A 22670-nucleotide genomic window follows, 5' to 3' on the forward strand; every position below is an offset into this window, starting at 1 on the left:
TAGGTAAAACATTTTACCAGACTCCCAGTTTCAATGAGTCTCTGTTCAGAAAGGTTAAATAGCTCTGTAGAGTAGTCTTTGGCATCCAAGCAGCTCCTCTGCTCAAATATGGTGAACATAATTGACAGTCTTAGTAATAAGGTCACAAAGTCAAAAAGAGTTACCACAGTGTGGGCAAGATTTTGACCATTCAGAACAGTATGTGAAAGTTGGTTAGCTGGAAGGATTTCCTGCCTTCTTAATAACTATTGTGTCTCCATTGCTTTGGAGTCATAACCAAATTGGAGGAAGGGGAAAATCCTTTAAGTAGAACATTTTGCGCTTAGAGTTGGTGTTCTTTAGCTTTACATGATGAAAAGCTTCGGTGAATGAGTATAAACTAGAGCCGATCCTTTGAATAAAATGCCTTTCTGCTATATTGCTTATTCACGGTGGTCTTCATTTGTGCCTTCTTCTTGTTGGTCTCTTTTCTAACCCTTGTTTGACACATTACAGAGCTTCATGTTTCTCTTATATTTTTTTTGCATTGGAGTGTGTATGTGTTTGTATGATAGGAAGAAAAGTATTGCAGTCATTCTAAGAAATGGCTACTGCCTAAAATTTAAAATCAGTGTTAGAAGAGGAATAGAGAGTTAAATAGGGACCAGAAGAAAACAAAAGTAAATTAACATTCTTCAGAGAAATGAGATGAAATTGATGAAATAAAATCAGGATGGTATTTTTAAAAGAGTAATCAGGGAATAAGTAAAAGCTCTAGGAAATTAAAAATATGATAACCCAATGACCATTTCAGTACATAGGCTGGGAGACAGAGTAAAAGAACTCTTTCAGAGGTAAAACTAAAGAAAGATGGAACATGGGAGAGAAAAAAAGGAAATTAGAAGATTATTTCAGGCAGTCCAACACCTAATTTATAGGAGTTCAGAAAGGAAAGCAGAGAAAAGTTAGGGTAGAAAATTGACAAAGAAATAGCACAGGACAATTTCTTAGAACTAGAAGGATACAAGTTTCAGTTCAACAAATAAGAAATTGTCCATACCAAGACACATTCATTAAATTTCGAAAATTTTGTGGAGAGAAAAAAAGTTCCCAAACAGAGAATTAAGGATCAACATGGCAGCAGAGTTAGATGATAGAAGTTAACAGAGCATTTGCTTCAAAATTCTAATGGAATGTGATTTTCTTCCTATTAGTCTTTAGTTAGCTAGACTTTATTTATCACATGTGGAGATAAAATAATAAAAATGTACTTTTATTCAAAGATATTTTTAAAAATTAAGTACCAGGGACACTGGATTTTTCTCTTTCTACTTGCAAAATATAAATGAGTGAAGCTCCTAAATATTTTTTTTAAAGCAGGTGGCTGAAGAACATTTATTTATTTAGCACACCTATGTTTGTCACTCCTTCAGAACAACTGTATAGATTATATGTGTAAGTTTAAATTTTTTATGTATATAGAAAAGCTCTAGAATGGAGCAAGGTAAATTTTCTTTTACTACTTATTTGTATTACCTGATTTTTAAAAATGAACATATATTAATTGTAATTAATAGAATACTAGAGGCCTGGTGCACAAATTCGTGCACAGGTGGGGTCCAGCTGGCCTGCCCAATGGGGGCCATCGGATGGGTCACCCAGGGCGAGAGGCTGCAGATGGTTTCCTGGCTGGCCCTGCCCCAGATCCGGGTCTGGGGTGGGGCTGGCCAGGGTGAGGCGCTACAGGGGGTTTGCTGGCCGGCCTCTCCCCTGATTGGGGTGAGTGGGTCCACTCGGGGGCGGGGCCGGCCAGGGCGAGGGGCTATGGGTATTCTGGTCGTTCTGTTGTTTGGTCAATTTGAATATTACCCTTTTATTATATAGGATAACTAAAAAGAGGGGACGAATAGAGGCATGATTTATTCCTTTATTTAGTTTTTAAAATGTAGGAAGTGCATGCTGTCTGTCTCCTCTACTAGATGTTCAGGAGATACAGTCGAGGTGGCAAACATAGCCTCAGCCTTGGAAGGATTTGGGCCTGGCTGTTGGGGAAAACACGCATGGAAGGGAATGGCTCCCAGCCAGGTTGAAAACCTGCCTCTGTGTGATCTCAGTGTACAGGCTGCTCCCAGGGCCAAGCAGATGGCTTTCCAGGGTCTGCAAAGAGGTGGCAGCCTACTGACTTCAGAGCACTTTAAGAAATCAGCATTCGTGAGAGCACCAAACACGGGACCCTGATCTTGGAATGTCTGATTTAACAAATTTCACTTGCATTGCTACAGAAACCAACATGCTTCCTGCTGCCAGCCCCAGGAGCCAGAGGTTAGGGTTTTTAATAATAATAACAATAATGAGTTACACTTATTCCAGATTAGTTCTCTGGCTCCCCAAAAAACCAGTATCTAAGATGTCCAAAATGTTCCTTTCACAACTCTGCCAAATGCTGGCTTTCCCTCTCCGTGTGGAGATACAGCCAATCTGTTGAAAATTATCCTTTTTTTTTTTTTTTTTTTTTTGAGTACTTCCAGGCAGTTGTTCGTAGAGAAGACTAAATTCTTCAGTCTGAGATGAACATCCACTAAACGAACTCTTTTCCATACTTCTGCAGCAGCAGCAGCAGCAGCAGATCACACTTTGTGTTATGAGTCTTATTTCATTTCTTCCAGCTGTGAATTTGGGAAATTGGGCACCGGATATCACATCATACCAGTTATGGACAACAGTGTGTGTTAATTCGGAGTGTATTTGCGTGGTGACTGCTTGTTATTTGTTATTTGTTTTTGTTTTTCATGTAAATAAGTCTTAGCCTGAGTTTTCACAAACTTACAAAAAACATGGGTTCACTGGGGAAAAGGAAGCATTGAGTCTGAATAAGAACAAGTACACACACTGTCCTTTACTAATTTGATTTGCATGGGAGTTAGTTTTTGTTTTTGTTTTCAGGGGAAAGAGTGGGGATGGTTAGGAGTTTTGTACTGTGTTAGTAAGATTCTCTTCATTTGAATATAGGAGAAACTTGATACTTATTAGGCCAAATGGAGTATATGTGGTCCAGTGATATCCAGAAATACTTTTTAAGAGCAGATGGATAGATTTTTAAAGATTAGTTTAGCTGGTAGTTTGCCTGCTCATGTACTCTCTTTAAGGTTAGTGGGTAGGCCTGGCTCAATATGTGGAAGTAGAATTAGGTTGGAACTTTAACCTGATTTGACCAGGATCCCTATCTGACCCCAGCATGAGCTTCTTTGAAAACTGGCTGGCCTGGACCATTGTGTCTTCTGCTTGTCAAGTGGCTGCCTAGAATAGGGATGGTTAGATTACCTGTATATTAGAAACCCTGAAAACTCTAGCAGCGGTTCTCAACCTGTGGGTTGCAACCATCGGAAAACACATATAGCATATCAGATATTTACATTACGATTCATAACAGTAGCAAAATTACAGTTATGAAGTAGCAATGAAAATAATTTTATGGTTGGGGGTCACCACAACATGAGGAGCTGTATTAAAGGGTCGTGGCATTAGGAAGGTTGAGAACCACTGCTCTACTGGCTAGATAGGGAAACATGAGAGTTGGATTCTAGCCCTATACTTTCCCCAACCAGTATTTTGATCTTGGGAGATTCACGTAATTCCTTTGAGTACCAGTTTCATCATCTGTAAAATTAAATGATTACTAGATCTTTTCTAAGAGTCCTTCTAGTTCTAATACGTTCATTTAAGTCTGGGACTGTGTTGGCACCTTCCCCTTGTTTAATGATGTGAATTGGCAAATTAATATTAGCGTAAAGGAAATGTCTGTAAGATTTAGAGTAGGGTCTTGACAGAATTCATTGAACAAAAGTGTTACAGAGATAGAAATCAAAAGCTTATTTTGAAATATTGGACCTTGTGCTAAATTAGTCATGTTAATGAGTAAAAGAGTAGTTTCTACGTGACTTCTAGCATCTTGGATAAGGCAGATTCAGTACTATTTGAGCTGTTTGGATGTTTAATGCATGTGCTTGACTAGGGTTTTAATGGTTATATGATTTTCTTTAGAATTATCAAATAAGAGTTTCTTAATCCTGTACATATCTTTAGAGTCAGGCTGATGGGGATAGGACCCCTGTGGCTAAAAGGAAGATGGCCCATCCTTAATTGAGGTGGGAGACTTGTAGAGGGAGTTCTAAGAAAACAGTAAGAAGGTGACAGATACTTTCTGAGTATCTTCATGTGCTAGTACCATTCAAGGTGTTGGGGTTAGATCAGGAACAAGCAAGTTTTTATTCTCAAGGAACTAACTTCCTAGTAAGAGGACACAGACTTGAAACATGTTTTAATAAAGCAACAGTAACTATTAATGTTATGAAAAAGATAAAAATCACCATTGTAGAGAATAGTGGGCAGTGATGGATGGCATGTGCTGGTTAACTAGAGAGATAAAAAGATGGGAATAATAAGAAGTAAGGAGGTGTTGCCTCTGGAGCTCATAGATGTCAGGGCTAAGGATGAGAGGGAGGCCAAACTGATGACACTTACCTCAACCCTGTTTCAACCAGAACAGTACTGGTTTTATTTTGTTTTTATATTTTAAATATTGAGATTATATTGGGGGGGGGTGTGCTTTAAAAGTTTGGAAACCAACTGAATTGGAATAAACCAGTTATGTTCATTCTTGCCCCCTACAGTCTTAACTCTTGAATGTTTTCACAGTTGTGATAGGCAAAATAATGATCCCCCAAAGACATCAGGTCCTAATCCCTGGAAGGAAAGGGGGGGGGGTGTCTTTGTGGATATGATTACATTAAGGATTTTATGATGGAGTGCTTATCTTGATTTATTTGGTTGGGTTCTAATGCATCGGTAAGAATGGAATAGTGGGAGATTTGAGAGACAGAAGAGGAGAAAGCAGTGTGACCACCGGTAGAGATTGGAGTACACAGCTACGAGCCAAAGAATGCCAGCAGCCACCAGAAGCTAGAATAAGTGAGGGTCCGAAATTTTCCTAAGAGCTTCTGGAGGTACCCTGCTGACACTTTGATTTTAGACCATTGATACTTATTTCAGCTTTCTGGTCCCCAGAACTGGGAGAGAATAAATATAGTAGTTAAACTGTGTGTTCCTGCTATCAGTATCCCTTTTAGTTAGTATTATCTTTTCCATATAGTCTAATGCTAACTCAGTGCCTTGAATATTCTGTTTCAGTTACCTATTGCTGCATAACAAACACCCCAAAATTTAGTGGCTTAAAATAATAACAATTTCGTATTTCTCACAATTCTGTGGATTGGCTGGGTTCAGCTGGGTGGTTCTTCACCATATGGTATCATCTGTGGTCATGCACGTCACTACATTTATTTATCAGATACCTCAGCTGGGTTTGGAATGACCAAGATGGTCTCACACTCACGTCCAGATCATCTGCTGGGGGCATAACTAACTGGGGTCTTTCTCTAGCAGAGTAGTCACATCTTCAAGACGGTGAATACAGAGGCTGCCATTTCTCTTGAAGCCTAAGGCACAGCATCACGTCTGTGGGCTTTTGTTGATTAAAGAAGTCACAAAGCTAGATCAGAGTGAAAGGGGGAGGAAGTAGAGCCTACCTCTTGAAGGAAGGGAGGCATGTACACTGGGGGAGGGCAGTGGGAATTGTGGCCATCTTTGGAAACATTCTACCACAAACTGCTTAGAAAATGATTATTGATTAACTATTGGAGGTAGACTGATTCTGATATTTTATAGATGATGGAATTTTCTAAGAAGAAAAAATTCTGGTGTAAAAATATCCATATAAACTGCCTGAATGGGACCTTGCACACATGAGAAATTCAAGAGATACGTGTTTACTGACCAACTGGCTGTGTGATGAGTGGAAATGTATTTCCAGGCCCACCCTGGGCCCGTGGTTTCACACGCGGGATGGCAGTGCACTTCCAGAACTAAGACCTTTCACCTTCTCTGGGTATAGTATAGTGATGGCTAGTTTTGTGTGTTTTTTATTTGAAGGGAGGGATTAGAAAAGCATTCAACATATCAGGAATTTCATGGCTACCTACAGAGGATAAGAAGGGAAATGAGATCGCACGAGACCTGGTCAGAGTCATGCACTCAGAGCAGAGGCCCTGAAGAAGATGCCTTTACTAGTACTTTAACTTCCTACAGGGTTTGCCTGAAATTTAATTACAGTACTTCCCGGTGGAATGATTACAATGATTACAGGTGCTTGTTGAGTGTGAGATTCTCACTCTGGGACCACTGACATCTATTTTGTCCAATCACTTTCTCTTTTATAACTGCTACTACTCTAGGGAGAAATGCTGGTGTCAGAGATGGGGGAGAGGATTCTAGAACAGAGTCATTAGATGGGTCTCCCGGTGGAATTCCAAAACCGGATTTCTTTGTTATTAGTTGTTTCTAGTTTATTAATGCATTTGATCACCCTTTGAAGTGTGTGTATGTGTGTGTACTGTTTTTCTTAAGATGAAGCTTGCTGTTTTTATCAGTAATCACTGTGGCAAGGAGATATAGGCTCTTAGCTGATTTCTCTCTGGGTGGTTTTATAAGCCACAATCTGGGGAGTAACTAGGTTTTCATACTTTATTGGGTTCCCATTTGAAATACAATCTGAAAACCTCCAGGCTTTTGTCTTCAGCATTTGTTTTCATCTAATGACCAGATTTATGGTGTTTGCTCCATGGCCTGTGAATAAATCCTGTTTAAAAAACACACACACAAAAAACCAGGCACAAGCTATGCAGCTCCTCACTGTCTACTCTGTAGCTCCTTACTCCTGCCTGTTTGTGCTTGCCTTTGCTAGCTTTCTCTTTTTATACCTTTGTGCATTATTCTGTTGATCCCCATTCCTGAGATGATTGAGAATGATAGGGAATGTGTATGCAGGAAATGGGGCTAGAGATACCTTATTTTTTTATTTTTAACATACTTCACCAAATGCTTCTTCTCATTGCATGATAGTTTTCATTCGGATGCTTTTGTTAATCTCAGAAACATGTGCTTCTGGCATTTCAACCTTTTATATGTGGCAGATCTTAGGACAGGGTCTCTAAGAGAATTAGAAGCTTGATTCAAGTGAAGGTTTTTCTATGCTAATTTAGATTCCGATGTGTTAGGTGGCAGGCTGGATTCAAAGACTACCAAAATGGTGAAAGCTCTAAAACTAGACCCTTGGCATTGCCAAGGTTAGACATGAAGTGTGCAGACAAAGGCAGGCTCTGGTCGTGGCTGGAGTCGGGGCTGCCATCCACACATGGCTTAGCCAAGATGGAGATGAGTCGTTCTGGGGCAGTGCCAGGGCGTATAATCAGCCACAGGAGAGGCACAGAGCGTGTCACACTGGCTACGTTAAGATGGGTTCAGGTTGATATGGAATAGTATTCTTGATATATTGCTAAGTGTGAAAAACAAATTAAAGAATAATGTATAACGGGGAGAAAAGTATAGATGGACAGACATCAGCAGACTGGCAGCTCTTTTGGGGTGGTCAGTTTGTGGTGATTTTTAGATTTTTTAACTTGCAATGTTCTTTATTATCAAAATTTTCCTCAACAAATAAGTAGTGCTAATTAAAAAAAACCACAACTTTTAAAATAAAACAAAATGGTGCCAAGCAGGCATTTTCATTCATTCAGGAAACCTCTGCGGCCTGCCTACTTTGTTCTCTGCCCTGGCTGGGCTCAGGGGGTGCCCATCACTGAGCACACCAGGCAGAAGAGTGCTTTGGTGGAGCCCACGGCCACTCTGTGCTGCTGGCACCTTATTCTTGATGCTAGAAAAGTAGATTTTTTTTCAAGGAGCTCCTGTTTCCTCAAGGGCCTCTCATCAATTGTATAATCTTACCTGATGGGTCAGGGACTAACTCAGCTTTTGTCTAGCCTGACAGTCCCAAGTTAAAGCTGCTTTGTTCTCACCCTCTATCCTGGCTTGTTTGTTTCCACCTATGTCTGTCTGTCTTATCCCATTCACAATTTTTGGTGGTCTCCTTTTGTCTTCCTAGGAGCTTGAATTTACAAGAGGTTCAGTTTTTCCTTTTGGCTATCACTTCTCTTGTTTTCATAAAGTTGCTGGGCCAGTTTTTAACCTCATAGATAAACAGGTTTGAAATGGCTGTCACTGGAGAATTTACCCCCAGGGCTTGCTATATCTGTGCAGGTAGCATATCAGCCTATTTGCTTATTTGGGTGAGCTAGAATTGAACTGTTTGCAAACCAGTGAGATAAGCTTTATGTTTGTGTTGAAAAAATTTTCAAGTCCTGGCAGGATATTGAATTTATTAAGTCAAATGTGATTCTGAATGTCCTCAGATATAGCTAAGAAGGCACTTTAAGAAATTATGAATTTGTCACCATTTTAAGTCATAATTCCTTTTCTCCTTGACTACGTCAAGGACTCTGTCCTTTTGTTTTGTTTTATTCACTATTTATTAGGCACCAGCTGTGAACTGAGCATCATACTTAGCACCTGAGATAATGTGGAAAAATAAGATAGATATAGTCTCTGCCCATGCAGGATGTATAATCTGGTGGGAGAAATAAGAAATTAAATGAGGAATTCCATGTATGACATGCATCAAGTGCTATGATGGGGTGATTATAGGTTATAGTGTAAGACCAGTGGCAGGCACGCAACCCATATTTGGGGCATTAGGAAAGTATCCCTGAGGAAGTTATCCAAAGCCCAAAATTGAAGAGTTATTTGGAGTTAGTCTGGGATAATAAACGGAAGAAGCTTTTCCTAGCAGAAAGTACAAAGAGCATTTGCCAAGATCTGGGGACTAGAAAAGTATTGAATATTGATAGAATTCCACCCCCCGAATTTACCAGTATATGTCTAGGACTGGACAAGTGAGTCAAATTAAGCAGAGCTTCGTAAATCAGGCTAAGGAGTTTAGGCTTTATTCAAAAAGCAGTAGGGAGCCATTAATCTCATAATATCACATGATTAGATTTGTATTTCAGAAAAAGAATTTTTGTCACAATAGAAAGTTAGAGGAGGCAAGATGTGAACAAAGAGATCAGGTGAGAAGCTGACACAGTGTCTAGGCAAGAGATAATAGCAGTTAGACTTGGGGTGGCATTAGTGGGGAACGAGAGACATGGATTAAATAGATACTCCAGAGGTAGAAACAGCAAGAGTGGCCTGTTGACTATATACCTGGGGAGTTTCAGGCTTGGAAAATTGGGTGGGTACCAATCATTAAGAGAAGAAAAAAGGCATAAGGCATAGTTTTGAGGTTAACTATATTAGATCCCCCCTCCCCCCACCCCCTCTCCCACCCCTGGCTAATATTATTTACCAATATTTACCTGAGAAGAAAATTTTTTTTACCAGTCAGTGGACATTTACATAGTATTGTGCTGTGTATCAGGAGAGATGTAAGGAAGTATAGCTATGGTCCCTTACCTATAGATATTTATGCTCTAGTTGAGGTTAACAGGTACATATTTAGTGAATGTCCATTGGATCACTATGTTTCTACTCCCTAGTCTAGTCTGTCTGCTCTTGTCACATCTCTTTTCTGTTCAGAAACTTTCAATGCCTGTAAGACACAGATAAATCTGCTTAGTCTGGCATTCAAATTTCTAAAAAATTATATGCCATCCTACCTGTTCTACTCTTGTTATGAAGTCCTCTTTTTATCCAGCCAGTTAATCTACCCACTTGTTCCTATACCTGCCCACTCCCTCTATGCTGTCTTCTCCTTTTTAATCTACTCTTACCAATTTTTCCAGACTCATCTTGGTTTCCATGTTTCCCACAGAACTTTCCCTAATCTCTTCAGCCCCAAGTGATCTTTTCCAACTCTGTACTTTTATTATAAGCACTAAAGGCCCTGTGCATGAATTTGGCATGGGTGGGGTCTGGCCAGCAGGCCCTGATCGGGGTGGAGGGGGGCCTCCCAGGGGCCAGGCTGCCGGGGAGAGGGGCCATTGGTGGTTGGCTGGCCGGCCCGTACCCTGGTCAAACTCCTGGTTGAAATCCCAGTTGAACTCCCAGTCAAGGGGAAAATTTGCATATTAGCCTCTTATTATCTGATTATTCATTTGACCCTTACACTGGTTTGCCTTACATTATTGGTTATATTGAACTAGAGGCCTAGTGCACGAATTTGTGCACCAGTGGGGTCCCTCAGTCTGGCCTGCAGGATTGGGCTGAAACCAGCTCTCTGACATCCCATGAGGGGTCCCGGATTGTGAGAGGGCACAGGCCAAGCTGAGGGACCCCACTGGTGCATGATTGGGACTGGGGAGGGTCATGGGAGGTTGGCCAGCGGGAGGGACTGCAGGAGGGCTCCAGGGCGTGTCTGGCCCATCTCGCTCAGTCCCAATAGGCTGGATTCCAGCAGCAAGCTAACCTACTGGTTGGAGTGTCTGCCCCCTAGTGGTCAGTGCACATCATACTGAGTGGTTGAGTGGCCTTAGCATATCATTAGCATATTATGTTTTGATTGGTTGAACGGCCAAGTGGTCGACTGGATACTTAGCATATTAGGTTTTATTATATAGGGTGTATATGCCTTGTCTTCCTAACTAGATTTTAAGCTCTAAGAGCAGTGACTATGTCATATTGTTACTATCTCCCATAGGACCTAGCACAGTACCCAACATGAAGTATGTAGGTACTTTTTAAATATATTTGCTACTTTCTTGAGAGAAATATGCTTACACTACAGTTTTTATTAAGTAGCAAGTGAGAGGTAAAACTTCACATGTCCCAGGACTCAGAGGATGGAGATTCAAATATGGACTAAAATGATTTCATGACCTTGGCCTTTTAAAATAAGGCCTAGATTATAGACCTATAAGGGCAGCCCCAAACCTATGAACTGCCTCCATATAGAGAGACTACTGAAGTGGTAATTTTTCACTCAGTTTAACTATAAAATGTAGACATTGTTAGTTAAGGGCTGGTATTAATATATTAGCAGTGTAAGATCTGGATTTAAGGTGCTGTAGAACTTTGGTGTAGTTGAGAATCAGGTATAAGTGAAGTTTGAGTTCCGTTTAGATAATTCTGACATCCTCCTATAGGCGTTGCCTCTTGAAACTGTTTCATAATACACAAGAATTGTTAATATTGCATATCCCTAAGAGCTGAAGCAGAAATTGAGTCAACATTTTCTTAACAGTATTGTGGAGCTAAGAATGCTAGACTAGAAAGGCACCTCCTATGTGTTCAGTGTACCTGAATAAGGTCAAATTCTCCTTAGAAAATATTTTTGGTTTTACTTAAACCCTGACAATGCACATTGAGTATTTCATGGTCCTCCCGCATTAAGTATGGACAAAATAACTTGAACAAAATGTTTTTAAAAGATGTAGTCAAAACCAATCAAGCTACTAAGTACAAAACAATTAGTTAAAATGTTCAGCCCTGGCCGGTGACTCAGTTGTTTGAGTATCATTCCATGCACCTACTAGTTGATGCTTTTTGGGTTTTGTTCAATAAATTCTATTCTCTATTGTCTTTTAAGGAATTTAGACATTTTAATTTTTACTTCTAAGTCTTGAATTCACTAGAATTTAATTTTGTATATTGTTGCAGGTTGGGATCCAATTTTAATTTTGTGTGGCTAATTAGTTATAGCATGTATGGTTTTCATAGTACTAGCATCTGCATGCCAGGTCTTTCATAAATCAATTTTCATATATGTGTGTATGTTGGTGTGTTGCTATGATCTCTATTTTATTTCATTGGCCTATTTGTCACCACGGTGTTCTAATTACTACTAAAGTTCTATTCTAGCTACTTGATTGTATGAGACCTGCAACTTTGTTGTTCTTTAAGGTTATCTTTGCCACTCTTGCTTGGCCCTTTGTGCATCTTTATATATTTTAGAATCTGGTTTCACACACACACACACACACACACAGACACACACACACTATTATAATTTTTATTGGAATTGCATTGACTTTGGGGAGAAATTCAACTTTATAATATAATCTCTCCTACTTAAGACTGATGTCTTTTTTTATGGCATCTCTCTATTAAAAGATATGATACACTAATGTAGAAAAAAAGAACCTTGAACTCTACCTCACACCATATTTAAATGGATTATAGACCTTAACATAAAGCTATTAAACTTGTATATGAAAACAATATCTTTGTGATATTCAGAAGGCAAAGATTTCTTTGGCTATGGAAAGCATGAATCATAAAATAAATAAATTGATCCAATTTGGACTTTATTAATATTTTAAAACTTCTGTTCATCAAAATATATTAAGGAAATAAATTGGCAAACCACAGACTAGGGAAAAGTCCATGCAATGCATAAATAGCAAAGAAACAAGCAATGTAATTTAAAAGTGGGCAGAAATCTTGAATAGGTACTTCACAAAAGGCAATACCAATGACCAAAGCACATGAAATATGTTTAACATCAATAATCATCAAAGAAATGCAAATCAAAATCACAGAGCGTTACCACTCCATATCCACTAGGATGGCTAAAATGGAAAAAAGAAAGACAGTAGCAAATGTTAGAAAAATACGCAGAGACACTAAAACTCTTTTTGTTGTTGTGAGTATGAAATGCTATCGTTATTATTTTGGAAAACTGCCAGTTTCCTAAAATATTAAACAGACTGCAGTTTTATTCTCAGGTGTTTATCTAAGAAAAATGAAAATATATGTCCACAAAAACACCTATAGAGGAAAGTTCATAGCAGCTTTATTCATAATAGTCAGGAAGTGGAAACAATCCATGTCTGTCAGGAGGATAGGTAAACAAATTTGTATATTCATATAATGGAATACTACTCAGCAAACACAGAATCAGACTATTAGTACATCGAATAACATGGATGAATCTCATAAACTTTATGTCGAATGAAAAAAGCCAGACACAAAAAGTTATGTAATGTATTATTACATTTATATGAAATTCTAGAATAGACAAAACCAAATTATGATGATAGAAATCAAATCATGATTGCTTTGAGGATTGGGAGTTGACTGGGAAGGGGCACAAGGGAACTTTCTGAGATGATAGAAATTTTCTGAGTGTTCATAGAGGTCTGAATTACATGAATGTATGCATTTGTGAAAACGGATTGAATGTTACACTTAAGATTTGAACATTTCACTATGTGTAACATACACTGCAATTTTAAAAAAATATGATGTTTTGTGTCTCCATTAGTAGGAGCATACATCTAGAGTTGATAAGAGGGGGCAAGTTAGGGAATATTTATACTACCCCTTCAGAGTAGTTTTTTTTAATAGTTATGGAGATGGCGTATTGAACTAAATGCTGTATTTAGTTTGAGCTATTTTCAGGATCTTGTCAGAATTTAAGAGTAGTGTTACTAAAGATGAAAAAGGTAGTCCTCAAGGTGTTTGCTGGGATTGGACCCTCAGAACTTCACACACCAAATTCATACTTCTGATAACCATACTCCAGACAAGGGGTCTCAGCTGGAGACTTTTCCCCCTCAAGGTGCATCTGGCAATGGCCAGAGACATTTTCTACTATCTTTGCTGGGAGACAGTGTTATTACTATTGGCATCTAAGGGATAGATGTTTTGAAGGCTGCTCAACATTCTGCAGTGCCTAGGACAGCCCCCTACAACAAAGAATTATCTGGTCATTGAGAAACCTTGTTCTAGACCTTCCCTTTATTAGTGAAACTGAATCAATCTCAGTCAACCAGGTGTTGACTGCATTCATAACCCAAATTAATAGTTGGAAACTTGGAATTTTTACAAATGATGTGCTTCTCCCTGACAGAATTTAATATCAAATATTTGTAAATATACATAATCTTAAATTTTGAGATCAATTTCTACATATTAAGAGCACTTCCCAAATCAAAGTTAAATGTATTGTTTCTACTGATTATTAGATTCTTCATATATAGGTTTTGTTTTTAACATTATTTCATTAAATATCTAAGGACAGAATGTGATTACCAGAGGGAAGGAGGTTGGGGTAAGTACAGGAGGGTAAGGGGGAATAAATGGCGACAAAAGGAGATTAGACTATGGGTGGTGCACCTACAATACAGTATAGAGATGATGCATTACAGACTTGCATACTTGGAAACTATTTAATTAATCAATGTAACCCCAATAAATTCAATAAAAATATATTAAAAATAAGTGAATATCTAAATAAATAATCTTAATTATCTCTCTTTAAAAAAATAAAGAGGCTTTATTATTAAATTAGAGGAAATAATAATAGTAATTCCTCTCTTTTTCTCTCTCCATAGAATGACAGGGAGTGAATTTTTTTCTCGTTTCCCGGAACTCTACCCTTTTCTTCTCAAGCAGTTAGAAGCTGTATCCAATACTGTGGACAGGTAAGGCAAGAATAGGGTGGGGCGAAGTAAAATCAAGATGTGATAAAGGGAGATTTTTCCCTCCAGGCAACAATTTTCAATCAACTTCTTCCTTGTAACTTAGATGGATTTTTAAAAAGTGCTTCTTTATTACATCACTAGAGGCCCAGTGCACGAATTCGTGCACTGGTGGGGTCTGGCCGGCTCACCCCGATGGGAGCCTATCAGGCCCGGCCAGCAGGGGGCAGGGGCTGCAAGAGGTTAGCCAGCCGGCCCTGCCCCCAATCGGGATGCGGGTCCCGATTGGGGCCCAGATAAGACCGGTTGGCTGCTGCAGTGCGCGTCATAGCCACTGGTCATTCCAGTTGTTCCACCATTCCGATCGCTGGGCTTTTATATATATAGATGTTGCCTGAGTCTCTTTGGTAGATTTATACATGAAAAGTTGTATAAAATGCCATTTTGATATTATAGTTTTAAAATCCTGTTTCCAGTGTTATAAAGGAACTAGCTTCCTAGAAGCACATGGTGATTTCTTCTGTTAAGAACCATTTTCTTCCTAAATTACTTAAAAATGTGTGTGTCTACATATTGAGTTTACTTTAATGCACACCTGTCTTTTTTTTATGGCTGGCCTGTTATGGCTGATATTGTGAAACTACAGCAGTTAGCGGACTAACCTGGTCACCTGTGATTAGAAATGGTTCTGGTGTACCTGAACAAAGATGGCCAGTGACCCTGGAAACACAAAGCCATAAAGAGGGTTTCCAGGCTAATCAAGGCAGATGGAGAACTTCACCATTGTCCTTCCAATCACATTCTGTAGCTGATGGTGGAATTTTTAGTATGGGCATCTTTTTCATTCTTCTAGCACTTGATATGTATTTGTACTAGTTGTCTGTAATGGGAAAATAAAATAACATCAATGAATTTTACTTCTGTTTATGATGCATTTCCTCATTAGTAACTTGTGCAGACGGGCTTTTCTGGCCCTAGTAAGTGACTGTTCATGTTTTCTTAAGTACATTTGGATGTTGAAAATTTCACATTTCATTCTCTGGAACAGATACCTGTCCTGTATGAACAGGTTGAATAAAAACAGCAGACTTGAATTATTAAATAATTAGTTTTGAGAAGAGAATCGGGTGCAAAAGCCCAATCCATGGCTTTGGCACTTCTTCCTCATTTACACATTAGGAATAGATTATATGAATGGGGGGGAGGGTGGAGGATGGAAAAAGGAAAACTATCCCTTAATCATAGAGAGTCTCACTTTATATACATAATTATTTAATGAGAAAAATAGTTGAAGATAGTGCCTCTTAAATTTTAAATCTTTTATGTGCAATGATTTTTTTCAGTGACATAGGAGAACTAAACCGTCAGCCCAGCATGTTTCTCTTACTGTTGGTGTTGGGGCGACTCTACCCTTCCCCGATGGATGGCACCTGTTCTGCACTCAGCATGGCACCTTTTATCCCCTTCATTATGAGGTAGTGGATGCTTTGTGGAAACAATGGGGGTGGCCGTAGGGGCTTAATGGGAGCATTTTATCTTGTTCTTATTTCAGAAATTACAGATTTTTCTTAACTTGGAGGGGGGGCATCTAGTGAAGGAAGAGAACAGGGAGTATTGCCATTGCCCCCATCTGGTCTCTAGTATTTCAGAGGACAGTGCTTATATTGTGGGTGTGGGAGCTTACATCTACTGGTTAAATAATGTCTCTTTGGAGTCCACCTGCCAGTGGGTGTGTGGTGTTGATAGGAGGTGGCCCCCTTTTGAAAAGCATAGCCTGGCTGCTGCATTATTTCTGTGTTGAGCCTGGCCAACATGGGGCAGGCTTGGTCCTGGCATATGTCCCCTCTCCAGGGCTTCAAGAGGACCTCTGGCTCTTCACTATGGAGCAGTTTCCTAGTGGGTGCAAGGAGGAGGAGCATCTAGATGGCAATGTCGTGTAACATGAGTTTACTATGCACTCGTCCTTTCTTTCTAGCTTGGAGTATCTGAGAAAGAGCCATGCATACAGATTGTGCATGGAGTCACAAGATAGCAGGCTTTTCTGCTTCTAGAGCCTGTTGCCACTTCCTCTGTTATATTTTTTGAGTCATCTGCCAACTTTTTCATTTTGGATCAACAGCCTCAGTAACTAGGCCTCTAAAAAGTATTGAGATTTTCTTATTAAATATTTCAGAACCTGTCATAATAGTTAGCTTATTCCTTTATACTTATCTCTTGACAAAACATCACCTTCACTTATTTAAGTTATTTTCCAAAAACTGAAATGGTCTTAGAGCAGAAGGATAAAATATACCAAACTCACGGGAGTGTTTTTGTTATTATGTGGTGTCCTGCGTTCCACTTCCTGGTTTCACAGAGCTGACTGATGCATTTTAATGTGAGAAACCATTAAACACAAGATTCTGACATGTGGTTGCTATCGCCATTTGTTTTCGCCAAGCCCTGGCAGGGGCTGTGTTATCTGTGATCACAGAGATGACTCACTCAGATTGGGTTTTGTTTCCTGAGACACAAAGTTACTACCTCCCTATCCAGCATTTGGTGATTCATTTTAGGAATTTGAGTCATAATTTTACTTTCAGGAGCATTTAAAACTTGTACTTCCACATGTAACTGGAAAGAACTGAAAAGTGTTTCAGAAAGTTGATGGGAGGGAAAAGGCACATGCACAGAGAGGCACAGTGTAGGCTTTAGAACTTTGTCATCCTGTGTTGAGAACATTCGGTTTGTAGAACCTTCTTACTAATCAATCTGTTATGTGTTACATCCTAGAAACCAGAAATTACTATGTTGAAGGTATCCTTCCTAACTGTTATTTGTTCATTTATAATATAGTCAGAAGGCTCATATTACTAATTATGTTCCAGGCACTTATTACATATAACAAGGATTGCATTAATATAGATTTAAATATTAACTGAAATCCAGTGTACTTAATATATTGTTTTTTAAACTCAAAAGGCACAAAGTAAGGAGTATACCATCATCCCATCCTTCCAGTGAGAAGGTCTGGGTCGCTAGTTGCTTTCTACCTGAAAAGGATTCATAGCACCACCACTAGCACAAGTCGCCACAATAAATTCCTTAGAGTGTCAGGAGGCTCTGGTTTATTGAATGTTCATGTGTATTATAGAATAGTGTTTCTCAAACTTATAGATATATAAATATATGACTTGGGAATCTGGCTCAGTAGAATTGGGGTGGGATCTGAGAGCCTGTCTTTCAAACAAACTTCCAGGGAATGCTGATGCTTCTGGTCTGTAGATCACACTTTGAGCAGTAAGATTAAATCTGGAATATTAAACCTAAATATTATCAGAACCACCTCCCCCCAACACATACACATAAAAATGATTTTAATAAACTAGACGGACATTTTGTTTCCAAAACTAGACATTTTGCTTACAGTGATTCTGAAAGAGGTGTTATCACCCCCGTTTTCCTGGTGAGGAAACTGAGGTTCACAAAGGGAGTCAGTTAGAGAGCTGGAATATAGACCCAAGAGTGCAGGACTTATCAAGAATGTTGGTGTACTCTTTCTACTACACCAAAATAACCAGTTCCCTTTTGTGTAGCCCAGAGCTTTAGCTACTCTGAGTAGGCTCATTGCTTGGAGCAATGAAGGAGCCTATATCCAGGGTTAGTAGATCTGAATACAGGCTGTTTTCAGGATGTAGAAGTCATGTCTCCACCAGCAGTGGGGTCTGCTCCTTACTTTGCTTTTTCAGTAGTGAGGGTGGCTTGATTGGATGCCACCATTCTCTCAGGCTCACATCTGTGGATGCCTGGGGAAATGAGGTTGGTCTGTGGCCAGGTACGGAGGAAGGCTGGCTTTTCTTTTTTGACCATCTTCTGTGGTTCAGTGGAAATATCCTAAACTTAGTTAGAAAACCCAGTTTTAGGTTTCATCAACTTACTGCTGAGACAACCCTGTGCTACCCTAAAATGTTCACAGTCACACTGTGATTAAATCTGGAATATTAACTATAAACTATAAACTATAAACAGATTTTTTTCTGGAATAGTGAACTTGATAAAACTGTATACATTTGATTTAAATTGCTTTTGAAAAAAATTATTCATGAAGAAAGAGAAAAATTGACCATAAAACGTCATTTTAGGCATTTTTTGTGGGTCTAGTCATGGTAAAGATTGGGCTGCTTTCACTTGGTATAATCGCTGAAAAGATGGATGGATGCACAAGTGTTTTATTTTTGTGGCGTTGTTGATGTTAATTTATGTACTTGGAAGAGCTATAATCAGGCTTTTGGATACTCTGAGTTTAGCTAAAGAAATTTTTTAGATGGTGGGAGTAGCACAAAGGTTGCTATGCTAAAGTGAATTGCATAATGAGAAGATTAAAGGCCCCAACGACAGCTTTTTATTTCCTTTTGATTTATGTCTACTTACTTGCCATTTCCTTCCTCTCTAATAATATTTGTAAGTATTATTAGTATTTTTATTCCTTATCCCACATTTGTTAGCACAAACTTAAATCTCTGTTGATTTTCCTTGTTGACTTAAAACTTAGAAGTTTCTGATTTGGATTTTCCAAAGTTATGCATGTGTGCAGTAATGATTGTTGCATCATCTTGGAACAGAAATGATCATGCTAGTCCTAGTGTTTCGTTTGTAAGTTTTTGTTTTCGATCCGGTATACTTTATGTCCCTGGTGTTATGCTGGATCCAGAAACACAGCCCTTTACCATGAACATGATGCCTTCAATTTAAGCAGTTCACCCTTCAGTTCAAATACCACAAAGCTACACATGCTTTAAAAGGGACCCCGAGCTCCCTGAGTACAGCTCACCAGTGCCCACTTGTTTGGGGCTTTTAGAGACCAAAATATCGCTGGACATACTATGAGTTCCCTTTCACAAGCAAGTTTCAAGTTTAATTGAAGAGCTATAGGAAACCAAATATTCCCAAACCTAAGTAACAGCATGAGGTCCTGAACAGAGCCAAGGGCCCTGAACTCAAGACAACTGGTTCTGACCAAGCTCTGCTACTTACATACTTGGACAAGGCTGCTTACCTCCCTAGACCAGTGGTATCTGTTTGTAAGGGTATCAACTGAGACAGAAATTCTCAGCATCAGATTAATATCTGTGGGATAAATCAGTCCCCCAACTGCCTTTTATTCACTTTTGGGGTGCTTTTAAAAGGATCTCCCTCCCCCGCCACGCCCCCCCCTCTTTTGTTGCTTATTTCCATTGCAAAATTGCTTCAGAATGTTTTTCACCAAATCATTTTAGTCATTGTTTACATTAAATAAATTTTCAGTGAAATCTTCTTTTCTCTAAAAAATATTGAAGTACAAGTGATAATACAGTCTCAGTTACATCCTTAGGAACCTAGATAGTAGAAAATTTTTAGTTGAGATATTGAAAAATCTAGTTAACAATTTTTTAGAAATTGCAAAATATGTTTTTTATATCTTTTTAAACTATTTTGTGATTATACCAGTCTTAAAAAGGGGTTAGGTACAAAAACTAAGAGTAATTAGGCCTTTTAAGCCTTTGCTATTGGGAAATAACATTGACTCTCGTTTTGTTTTCCTTGAAAGTTACATAATTCAAGGATTATCACTTTACTCATTACCCTGGTTATGAAGTTGAAAGAACTTGTTTTCCACAGTGTAGAGTTGGGGTTTTTGGAGTAGACAGTAATTGGCTTCTACCTTCATTTGTGATTGTAATACTGGGAGCTCTCCTTCAAGGCTCTATCTTTCTATTGACTATATCTTCCCAGAATCCTTGTAGATAAAGAGAAGACAGGCATTGCTTTAGAGAGAGAGGAATGTGGAAACACTGCTGGGAAGGAAGACATGCCCTTCGTTCTCTGAACCTTAGCTCTAATCATCTCTCCCTCTGAATGGCTGTAGCATTTGTTACATAAACCTCTTATCTTGCTATTCGTCATTATTGCATCATACTGTAATTTATATGCTCAGTGATTGTTCTCTCCAAATAAGTCTTAATCTCTTTCCACGCAGAAGCAGCTATGGGTTTTTTGGTTTGTTTTGGTTTTTGGTACCTTTCTCTGCCTAGCCCGGGTTTCAGAATGAAACATTGTGAATTGAGATAGCATGTGTCTTAGCAGGTCTGTGTATCTTCAAAATACTTCAGGGACTGTAGTCCTATAATATTGGAGCCACATTTCATATCCCACTGGTTATGTAGAAAGGGTTTTGTGTTGGCTAGGTTTTGTGTTTTACCTGGCCTTTGAGGAGTCTTATGTTGCAATATGATTGCTGACATTTACTTTTATTTTGACTTCACCTCTCTGACCCTCTGTTTCCTTTTCTAGCAAATTAAGGCATTAGATATTATGTAGGTTCTTTCTGGCCTCATGAGCCTCTGACCTGGCCTTCCTGGACTGAGCTCCTCTCTCCTGCCTGCTGTCTAGTGAACTGCTCTGGAGGCCCACCTCGTAGCTTCCCTGCTACAGGCTTTAGAACCAATGGAGAGGAGTCTGGATTGATTAAAAAAAAAAAAGAAGAAGAAGAAGAAGGAGGGAGGTGCCATTTTTCTGTTGAAAGTCATAGAATTATAAACAAGCCAAAACATGTGGGGAAAAGACTCTCAGGTTGATGCAGCATGAATAGGGGCTGTCAATCTACGTAATGGGGTAATCCTGCTTGCAAAATAGCAGATAAAAGCTCCTTGGTTTGCTTGTTAAGAAAATTTCTAGAGAAAGGAAGGGGTTGGCATATAATGGTGATTGAAAGAGGGCAAACTCTAAACTCCTGCTTTGGCTTGTCTCTGCCAGTCAACTGAGAGGAAGGCCCTGAAGGCAGGTATAAGTGAGGTGATAGAGAAAGAGCACTGTCTCCTATGCATGAAGGCAAATCCTGGCACCCAGATAACTTACAGCCTCCATGCAAGTGAGTGTAGAACAATGCCAGTCATTTGAGGGAAATGTGGGCTGGGTGGGAATGTTACACTAGGAGCTTACAGAATGGTTTTCAAAAGAGAAAGGAAAAGGCATATTTTATCAGTGACCAAACAACAGTTCATATTAACTGTTTTAGACTGGATTGTTCAATGAATTACTTGTGAGTGCTTCAAACTTTGTTTTGCTGTGAGCTAGTAAGAATCCCCTAAGAATAAGTCATGCCTGAGTCATCTCATTGTTTTAATGGCATTACTAATCTGATAGATGAAGACAATGCCGTTTTATTCAACATTTAAATTACTTACTTAAATGAAGACAGACTAGATGGCATGTTTATCAGGTTTGTGTATAACATAAATATAGTAGGTCATGGAGTAAAAATTCAAAATAGCCTTTAAGCATGCGAGTGACAAACACAAATTTAGGCTAGTAGCCATTATCGCTGTGTGGCTGGGGAGGATGAAATTGAGGAAGCATATACTAGGAGCTTCAGTTCTATTTGTGATGTGCTCTTAAGCTGGGTTCTGGGCAAATGGTTGGTTGTCATATTCTCCATACTCTTTTATTTGATATGTCTCATGTAGTTCATAATTAAAAAATAAGATTTGAAATAGTCTTGGAAGACGAGATCGATAGAGACTATCAAGATAACATTTAACAGAGATGTGCAAACGGCCTCATATTCTGATTTTTAAAATAAAAATAAAAATTGTGTGCATACAGACTGGGGCTGGCTAGCTGCAAAGCAGTTTTTATTTTAAAAATTGTGGGGAATGGGATTTTCTGGTGAGCCCTAAGGAAGCACTGTGACACAGTTGCTGCTTCCAGATAGTGAAGGGTTTAGTCCAGGGGTGGGCAAACTTTTTGACTCGAGGGCCACAACGGGTTCTTAAACTGGACCGGAGGGCCGGAACAAAAGCATGGATGGAGTGTTTGTGTGAACTAATATAAATTCAAAGTAAACATCATTACATAAAAGGGTACGGTCTTTTATTTCAATAGTTTTATTCATTTCAAACGGGCCAGATCCGGCCCGCGGGCCGTAGTTTGCCCACGGCTGGTTTAGTCCCTCTCCACTCTGCTGGTCAGAGTAAACCCATATCATTTTGCTTATTATGTTCTGCTCTGGGCTTCCCATGTTAGGAGGTCACTGATAAATTAATATTTATACAGAGGAGGTGACCAAGATGAGGAGGAAGCTAAACATCTGGATATAGTTAGGCTGGAAAAAACTTCGAGGCAACATGGTAATGGTCTTTACATACTTGAGAGGCTGCCATTTGGCAGAAGGCAAATAATTTCTGTCTTGTGCTCCCAATGGGAAAGTATGAGCTAGATTTCAGATTTCAATATAAAGAATTTTGTGAAAGTTAACATTTTCCATCAGAATAAAAAGATTTCCATAATACTGCCAGGCATTGAAAGTGTTCAAGGAAAACTGATCACATGTTGGGCAATGCATCTGAGGTTGAGCTAGATGACCAT

General features: G+C 39.1%; 1 protein-coding gene and 1 pseudogene across 2 annotated transcripts in view; both read left to right on the forward strand.

Annotated features, from left to right (window-relative positions):
* LOC308525747 (ferritin light chain-like) overlaps positions 1 to 22670 on the forward strand; it is a 1112779-nt pseudogene that overhangs the window by 711203 nt on the left and 378906 nt on the right. The window lies entirely within an intron of this gene.
* The window catches only part of THADA (THADA armadillo repeat containing), a 304865-nt gene that overhangs the window by 113327 nt on the left and 168868 nt on the right, over positions 1 to 22670 (forward strand). Inside the window, exons 27-28 of the mRNA XM_081101482.1 lie at positions 14202 to 14291; positions 15632 to 15763. Of these exons, the coding sequence (XP_080957608.1) occupies positions 14202 to 14291; positions 15632 to 15763 (222 nt within the window). The remainder of the gene's footprint in view (positions 1 to 14201; positions 14292 to 15631; positions 15764 to 22670) is intronic.

This window comes from Myotis nattereri, assembly GCF_964212035.1.
Source record: "Myotis nattereri genome assembly, chromosome: 10".
Taxonomy (NCBI): Eukaryota; Metazoa; Chordata; class Mammalia; order Chiroptera; family Vespertilionidae; genus Myotis; species Myotis nattereri.